Source organism: Leiobunum rupestre, chromosome 5, assembly GCF_980474605.1.
Source record: "Leiobunum rupestre chromosome 5, qqLeiRupe1.1.hap1, whole genome shotgun sequence".
In the NCBI taxonomy this organism is placed as follows: domain Eukaryota; kingdom Metazoa; phylum Arthropoda; class Arachnida; order Opiliones; family Sclerosomatidae; genus Leiobunum; species Leiobunum rupestre.
Window position 1 is genome coordinate 62,888,962 of NC_143388.1, and position 9,526 is coordinate 62,898,487.

General features: G+C 34.1%; 1 protein-coding gene across 1 annotated transcript; it reads left to right on the top strand.

The window, feature by feature from the left end:
* The first annotated feature begins 943 nt into the window (after nt 1-943).
* On the top strand, nt 944-9,091 carry Spec2 (CDC42 small effector protein Spec2). The gene is made up of 5 exons (XM_090174564.1): nt 944-1,211; nt 4,459-4,555; nt 5,738-5,830; nt 6,863-6,970; nt 7,811-9,091. The coding sequence occupies exons 2-4, from the start codon at nt 4,499-4,501 to the stop codon at nt 6,968-6,970; spliced, it is 258 nt and encodes an 85-aa protein (XP_090030690.1). The 5' UTR covers nt 944-1,211; nt 4,459-4,498; the 3' UTR covers nt 7,811-9,091.
* The last annotated feature ends 435 nt before the right edge of the window (nt 9,092-9,526 follow it).

Sequence of the window (9,526 nt, forward strand, 5' to 3'; positions counted from 1 at the left end):
GCAGGCTAGTGCCTCGATCGGCCGATCTCGCTCACCGCGCCGTGAAAAATCACTGACTGAGCGAACTAATCGGCGATCACCCTGAGCTGGCTCAATTTCTCTTTCTCGCTTGACAAGACCAACCGACCTTCGTATTTGAAGTGCTCACTTGTTTCGAGAAGATTTTCAAAAATGAACGCTCACAATATTTGCCCACCTCTGGAGAGAGGAGGCTTTATGAATAACCTTTTTAACCCGGGAGCTTTATGCCAACTCCCACAGGGTAGGAGAGTGGGGTCTGAAAAAAAAAAGGGGATCAGCACCCGTCAGCTCTCACGGCCTGGGTGCGCGTTCTCTAGTTGGCTCCCTCTATTTTTGTTGAAATTGTTGCCCGTTGTGAAATTACACCGAGTACGACTAAGCACTAAAAGAGGGTGCTAAATAGGGAACGCGTGAGACGACACGAAAACCGACGGATGCTGATCCCCTTTTTTGACAGGCCCCACTCTCCTACCCTGTGGGAGTTGGCATTAAGCTCCCGGGGTAAAAAGGTTATTCATAGCCACCTCTCTCTTCCTCCATGTCTCACCACAATCTAATCGTGCTTCTAGTCTCATTTCTATTTCTATGTTGTTTTCTAAGGATTGCCCTATTTATTTATTCATGAATAAAAAAGGAGTGAGAAACTGTGATGGGCCGGGAGTAGTTGGCGTACTCTTGTAATCCCAGGCGTCTCGAAGGCAGAGTTTGTGGAAGGCCGTGTGAGGACGACTACCAATCCCCCAACGGGTGGTCAGAATACTTCGGCCACGGGTGTCTCCACCCCTGTCCCCACGTATCCTCCCGTTGGCGTAGCCGTTACACTTATCTCACCCTGATAATCCTGATTAATCAGTTGTTGTGTTTTGGGGTCTAAGGCCTTGGGTCGACACTGATTTGTGTCTATCAAAAAAAAAGGAGAAATTGTGATGGTCGTCTGCTTTTTAAATAAGCCTTAGATTGAGTTGTGCATTTGATTGATTTGAAAGCAACGATATTTTACCGCATTCAGAGATATATAATGAAAATAAAGTTCAATAGCTAGACTTTTAACAATTTTAATTCCCTTTTTAAATATTTCTATCGTTACTGTGCTAAAAATATTGCATATTTAAAAGTATTGTAGTTTTAGTCGAAATGTTGAAAAAGAGCCTAGTCTTAAAGTCTTCTTGAGCCCTATACTCATAAACTTTGTAAGTAGACTTTTGTAGTTAAGTTTTCACGCATATGATTGTATTTCTAATACATAGAATAACTTATCTAGTGCATAAAATGGATTAGCAAAATAGGTTCTGTTCTTGTTTAAAAAAGTTAACAATTGCCATAACCAAATGGGCTAGGGCCTTTTATTAAGACACTATAAATTTCAGGGGGGTTTTAGGGGAGTCATGGAGATTGGAAGGGAGGGAAGATTCAAAAAGTTCCAAATGTAACCTTGAGAATCTGACCCACGCACTAAACTCGAGGGAAATTTAAATACTTATTTCCCCGTGCCGTATGTATCGAATTTATTTGTTCGGGATCCGTAGAGTCGTTATTGCTACGTAGTAGGTAAATGAAACCAATAGTAGTTATGCAAAAATAGTAACTCTTTATTATTGTACTTGGTAACATCGTATGGCATATTGCAAAGGCACTTAAAGGATATGGCTGTCGCTATAAGGCCTGATGGGTCGGTAACAGATTGAAATTAAACAGTTCTGGATAGTTGAGTTTCCGGATATTTACAAGAGAGTTTAATTTTGGGCTGGAGGACTTGGTTACTTTACACGGATGAATCAGTTAATGTTCAAAATAATAATTTAAAAGTACTTATCAATCTTCTATATACAAAGTCTTCTTCACAAAACACAACACCATTATGATGGTCACTCGGCATTCGCCAACACACACAACGTCCGACACACGGTACTAAGATTACCTTGGTTAACCCGAATAATACACCATAATTTAAACATTAAACTATAACTCGATAACTCAATAAATAGCAACATCTTGATAAATAACACTAAACGTTAATGAAAGTTATAACAAGGTATTAATTAAACTGTAATCTGACAAACATCATAATCTCAAAAATAAATAATTAATCTTTCCAATAATATTTCTAATAATTCTTTTTCATACTAATTCTGTTTCATACTGATCTCAAAAATAAAGCTGACTTGGCTTTATATACGGAAATAAAAAAAACTATTATCTTCTCAGGGTTCGAAAAAACGAATTACGGGGCTGCCAGAATAGACGCGATTCATTTATACAAAATGATGTTTTTAGCCGGCCCCTAGATGGCCATACTGAGGGTAGTAAATCAAAAAATGTTATAAAATGGCAAGATGATCACTCCCGAAAGTTAACGGGTCGTGATATCTCCCCCCACCTTAAAACCCTGTTCGTCCTCGAACAAAAAAAAAAAAAATTAACTTGAGGGGTATAATGCTATATCGAATTACCACTCTAGGTTTAAATACTGATGACAAACAATAGTTATTTGGTTTCATTCATGCGACCACGTAACAATATGACTGTTAACCTACGAATCCTGTCGACTGCGCCAGATATTACGACACTATAAATTTCAGGGGGGTTTTAGGGGAGTCGTGGAGATTGGAAGGGAGGGAAGATTCAAAAAGTTCCAAATGTAACCCTGAGAATCTGACCCACGCACTAAACTCGAGGGAAATTTAAATACTTATTTCCCCGTGCCGTATGTATCGAATTTATTTGTTCGGGATCCGTAGAGTCATTATTGCTACGTAGTAGGTAAATGAAACCAATAGTAGTTATGCAAAAATAGTAACTCTTTATTATTGTACTTGGTAACATCGTATGGCATATTGCAAAGGCACTTAAAGGATATGGCTGTCGCTATAAGGCCTGATGGGTCGGTAACAGATTGAAATTAAACAGTTCTGGATAGTTGAGTTTCCGGATATTTACAAGAGAGTTTAATTTTGGGCTGGAGGACTTGGTTTAGTTTACACGGATGAATCAGTTAATGTTCAAAATAATAATTTAAAAGTACTTATCAATCTTCTATATACAAAGTCTTCTTCACAAAACACAACACCATTATGATGGTCACTCGGCATTCGCCAACACACACAACGTCCGACACACGGTACTAAGATTACCTTGGTTAACCCGAATAATACACCATAATTTAAACATTAAACTATAACTCGATAACTCAATAAATAGCAACATCCTAATAAATAACACTTAACGTTAATGAAAGTTATAACAAGGTATTAATTAAACTGTAATCTGACAAACATCATAATCTCAAAAATAAATAATTAATCTTTCCAATAATATTTCTAATAATTCTTTTTCATACTAATTCTGTTTCATACTGATCTCAAAAATAAAGCTGACTTGGCTTTATATACGGAAATAAAAAAAACTATTATCTTTTCAGGGTTCGAAAAAACGAATTACGGGGCTGCCAGAATAGACGCGATTCATTTATACAAAATGATATTTTTAGCCGGCCCCTAGATGGCCATACTGAGGGTAGTAAATCAAAAAATGTTATAAAATGGCAAGATGATCACTCCCGAAAGTTAACGGGTCGTGATACTTTATGTATTGATCATGCTACTACTTCTTGGATACAGTCTTGCTTATGGTTGTGTGAATATAAATAATATTTATTGATGAGTGGGACCATTAAAAAAGCATTGAACTTTTATGCAATGTATTGAAACATATTAGTAGGTAAGGAGAAAGGTAAAACGAGATAAAAAAACTTAAATTTTTTCGGTGATTGCATTACAGGATAAAGAGGAGCGCTAAAAGCTCAGAAATTTTATATTTAGGTATAAATTGGGGGAAGTACGATATAGTTGTGCTTGTTATCCGTTTTTTGGATGAAAAGTTTTGTAAGAACTTAAATTTGGTAATTCTTAAGTTCTTTATTTGCTTGAAAAAGGGTTCAAGACCTATAACGTCTGGACACATAATTACTACCATAATTGAAATAATACACTGATTTGCAGAAATATAGTGAGTTCCTTCCGGAACTGGGAACTGAGGGGAATAACACCTTTCGTATTAGATATTATATATTTCTGACTTATCTGAAAGGATAACGCGGGTGGCCGGGAATAGGTTGATGTGAAAATGGAAGCTAATTTAGTTACAGGCTGCTTTCCCCTTTCATTCTCCCTCTGCCAAATATAAAGATTTCCACTGCATCAAATGAAAGATAAATGGCAATATGTTTATCGTAACTGACCCAAAAAGAGGATAGCAAAGTGGCTTTGGAAAATCACTCCCCTCCTGGCAATTTTATCAATCAAACAGCATTCCGAGCCTCCTTGTGACTCACCACCTGTGTGTGCTTTAAGAAATTAAAAACATTCACTCTTATGTACACTAATAAAAATTAAATATTGAGAAACATCTTTAGTTAATATTAGTTTTAAATATTTATAGGTGTTATTCCAAACATCACTAATTATAGGGGAGACACAAAATGAGTGATATTTGGATGCAGTGCTTCACATGTTGCGTCACAGAACAACCCCCACCTGTAAGTATATGTTTAGCTTTCCAAGTTGCTGGAGTGGTTAGCTGTTTTGCCTCCTAGAAGGAGCCAGGTTTGATATCAGTTTGTGGCACTGGTTAAAAACTCTGAACATTTTGATAGCCAACAAAAAGCTCTTCAGGAAACCCAAAAAATAAGTTTTTGACCTGGGTAGGAGAAACCAACGAGCCCATTCCTTAACAGGGCTGCCAGTACAAGAAAAAATGAAAAACGTACAGTGAACTGCTGCCAGAAAAAGTCTGTCCACCACACTAATGGTGGTTATTATTTGGTGATTTGAGAAATGTCATAATATAAAGATTTTTTTATAATAATAATCAGCTAGGCTAATACCCAAGGCACCACCATAGGCCTAAGTCATCTAGCGGCTTTTAAAACAATTAGTTCAGGTGGCCGGGTTACAATGCGTAGGAGGGTGGGGCTAGCGCTGCATGCCAACGAGCCAACAGCTCCCTACACTAACTATTAACGTTAACCTCTACAAGTTTTTATGGAAGGGAAACTGAAGAGCTCGGGGGAAAACCAATTAAACAAGTAGGGAGAGAACTTGCAATCTCAACGCAGAAGGAGTTGTTCCAAGTTTTCACCCAGTGCCACAAGCTAGGATCGAACCCGGCTTTCGATAAGTGTTTATTTCCAAATTAAAACTCAGTTTTGATGATCATTTTAAAATTTAAGAGTGTAAGGACCAATTTTTGACTTAATTCCCAACCGAAACGAGTCTAGGTGGTGTTAAAGCGCTAGCTTCTCTGAGGTAGAGCCTATGATCTAGCATTTGCTACAGACAAATAAAAAATATATAAAAACGTTTTTTCTTATGCTAGTGTGAAATTTACAAAAAACCAAGGAAAAACCAATAGCGGCTACTTTAGCCGCTACTTATCTAGGTTTCAAAGGGGCATAGAGATAGTTTCCGGTCGCGAATTTAATACATTTAAAGCAATATTCTTAAATTAATTCAAATTAAAACTGCTGAACAATTTTTGTTCAACATGAAAAAATTGACACACTGTGAAAAAAGGGTTCGGTTTATTGCCAAATATTGGAATGTCAGGAACTGGTATTTGTGAAAGCAAAAACATTCTGAATAAACTGCTTAATTTACCTATTGGTATTTTGGTTATTATTTGGTTTGTTCATGATTTTGTTTAATTTTCTTTTAAATAGAAGAGAAGACGGAGGATTGATCATTCAATGATAGGTGTGCCAACAAATTTCAGGCACACGGCACACGTAGGGTCTGGAGATATGAATGTTAGGGTAAGGGTCTTGTATTGTTTTTGAGTGTTTCAGATTTCAATCTATCGTCAATTTCTGCCAGCTGTACGTGATTAACATAGCTATTCTTTAATTTTTGTCATTGAGAACATTAGAAACATGTCAAAAAATAAATTTTTTAGAGGAATCTGTAAACTTAAAGTACAGTTTGGTATAGTAATAAGAATAACTGTAAAAAAACTTCATTAATATTAACAAATAGTATGACTATGTTGAGATGATCTACGGGCATCAGACTTTTTAATCCCTAGCACAAGATGTGTTACTTTGCTTCTGAAGGTGTCAGATTTAGAAAACCAATAAGATACTGGGCTGATATGATTTTCTTTTAAGTTGGAAAGAGCTTACTCCTCGAGTTAAACTAAAAATGTTTCAACGTAGTCTCCCTATGAATAAATAAGTACATTCTGGTTATTATTATACCAAAAATTATAGAACTACCGCTTACGTATTCTTTGTGGCAATTTCTTGAAAGGTGGCTGCTTGTGCTGATAATATATTTTTTTATGAAAGATAATGAGACGACACTAGGAAAAAGGAAATAAAGTAATACAAATGTTTAATGAATCTAACATAAATAGATTGCAGGGCATGTATGTTTAGATTTAAATTCAAATAACTTTGTATTATTAAGTGAACTTGATTGGGACTCAAAACTTGGTTTTTAAGCTGGTTAAAGCACTAAGACTCGATACTACGCTTCAAAATGTACTAGACTTGATAACTAACCTTTCTAGGGCTCGAGATTCTCCGTGTTACCCTAAAGCCATGATATCGCAGTTAAATCTGGCAAAATTAGAGCACTTAGTAATCTACTTTATGAAAAATTAACTCCTTTTTTTCTGAGCTATTGGAAGATGATTTTTCCAAAGAAGATTCGGGTAAACAAGCCACTGTATGAACTTGAAGAATACTTCTATAGTAATACCAGAGTGCAGATATCACGGAGTGTGAAATGAAGTTTTCAAAACATTTCATACTCCGTTTAACAACTAATTATTAAATCTTTTGCAGGCAAATGTGCAGTTGGACAAATTACAAAATCAAATGGCCTCAAAAGGTGGTTATGAATATGCACTTCCAGTTAACGTCCAAATTCCGGTTGTAGATGTAAAAACCTAGGTGATAAATTTTACTTCAGTCTACAGAACACATTTTATACTCTTAGACTTTTTCATCTTATGCTTGGGAAACCAGGGTTGTCTGATTTAAATAAATTCGATGTTAATCAAAAAAAGATTGTAATAAAAACCATGTATTTAAATTGCTTATTATATTATACTTCAATGTTTTTATGAAAATATAAAAAAAGTTGTTTCTGTAGCAATTCCAATCCTGAGCAAATTCAATTACAAGTAGTAATTAAATTTATTTTTACTTTTGGCTTGCAATAAATTTTTAAAAATTAGTAATAAACCAATAGTTTAAAAATCAATTTATATCATATCAAATTGATTTTTTATAAGATTAGTTTAAACAAAAATCAGCGACCCTGTGGGAAACCAAGTGTGATATGTCATGGTCATCATTGTACTTCTTAAAATACTGAAATCTAACTTTGTCGCTAGTGGACTTGAGCCTAAGGTGGTGCATTGGGTTATTAGCCTAGCTGATTATTATTATTATTATCTGTAAAGCATTATAAAACAACCAATAAAATAAAATAAAACTAACATAATAGTAGCTTATCCAGGACCTCTTTGATAATGTACAAATTTACATTTATTTTTTATATACTTTTATCTGAGTATCAAATAATGTCTGGGTACACCATTAGTCTGTGCCATTAATAATACAATCCCATCTTGTCATGGGTAACTAGTTCAGCTAAAACTGTGGTGCTATCCTTAGATTCATTGCTGATTAGTGGAATATTTTAAGAACCTAGGGTGGAATGGACTTAGTTAAGAATTGAAAATAGCAACTGAAAATAATTGTTAACATATGCATTTTTGTTTACAGGGATTGAACAATTTTATTAACTGCCGTGATTTTCAACCCCGCAAATCTTAAATCAATTTAGACGACTTAAACTGTTCATCAACATCTCAAAATTTTTCTTGATGCGCTATGGCAATATATAATTTTATTTAAGATATTTTATTTGGACCTTTTTTTTTCCAAATTTCTTTTCTCGACTTTTCCTATGTTACTCTCTGTCCAATGCCTTACTGGCTGTGATATTGGGGAAAACTTAAAGAAGATAGTGAGACTGAAGATGTTTAATACCGGTGTTGTACGTTTGTGTTGTGCGTTCTCGTTCTTTTCTTCAGGTTGGCGCTATTAATTCTAAAATACTTTTCTGTACTACAGACATAAAATTAATTTCTACAAAATATTGTCAGACAGCTATATTTTATCGCATTCAACTACTTTGGCATAATTTTTGGTTTGAAACAAGACTATCTTCAGGTAAAAAAAGGTACAACATATAAATGGGTCTTTCGATAATATCGTACCCAATCTTCCTTCACAACCAGTGACCAAAACATTTAACTTTTGTAAATATGTTATATTTCATCGAAAGGGGTTATTTATGTTTTTGCCAGTATAATTTCAATTATTTATATTACTAATATTGTATTACGAAAAGATTTCACTTTTAAAATTCTGCCCACCTCTATAATTGTATATTTAAATCGAAGTATGGTAGAGTTAGTAATAAAAATTCCTAAAATATAAAAATGTTAGAGATTTTAATATTTTTTGTCCAGAACTATTTCTATTATAATGTTTTATCCTGATTAAATCTTTTTACCCTGCACATTTTCACTAGTCCATAAAAGTATGTAGAGAAATAACGATGACTACTGATTCTGTGCCAATAAAGAAAACCAAGATTTTTTGAATTTGTTAAGTAAAATTTAAGATAATCCTGTCAAAACTATACCATAAAGTACAGACAACCAATATACCTTTTAGATAAAACTTGTACTATTTGGAACGTAATTATATATAATGTCTTTAGAACTAGATAAAACTGACATTGACAATTTATAGTTTGAAATTATTCTGGTATGAAATAATTCATTTTATAGATACAGTAGTTTAAACTAGTGCAAATTTAATTTGCTGATAATTTTACTATCAATATGTTAATCACAAAAGTACTTGTTACAACTAGTTCTGGAAAGCTTCCTAAAACAAATTTGGTAAATTGTCTTGAATATTTTTTAAAGAAATGCTAGTATTGGTACAATTGTAAGACAGCTGGAAATAGAGCTCATTAAAGTTTTTATTGGATTTTTTTGTAAATTTAACTATTTCTAGCAACTACTCAATCTGTGTTAAGTTTTAAAGCTCTGGTTAAGCAATAGTAAGTCTACGACCCTGTTAGTTCACCACTCTGCAACCCATTATAACCCAGCCACCTTGAGCATAATATCATTTAGTACAATGAAATTACTGAAAGGTATCAAGGCAAAGTTAAGAAGTGAATTTTAAACCTAGGTCGACAGTACATATCTTAAATAAACATTATATAAAAGAATATATTCAAACCAACTTGAGGGCTACAATAACTTATTGGAAGAACAGTTTGACAAAAATTTATTGTAGAAACTTTAAAATGACAAGTCTCTCTATAACAGGTCTATGATGTCACGTGTGGTATTAACCTAGTTGATTTAAAAACAAAACTAACTAGAGAAGTGTTTATCTAGGCTATAACAATGAAAC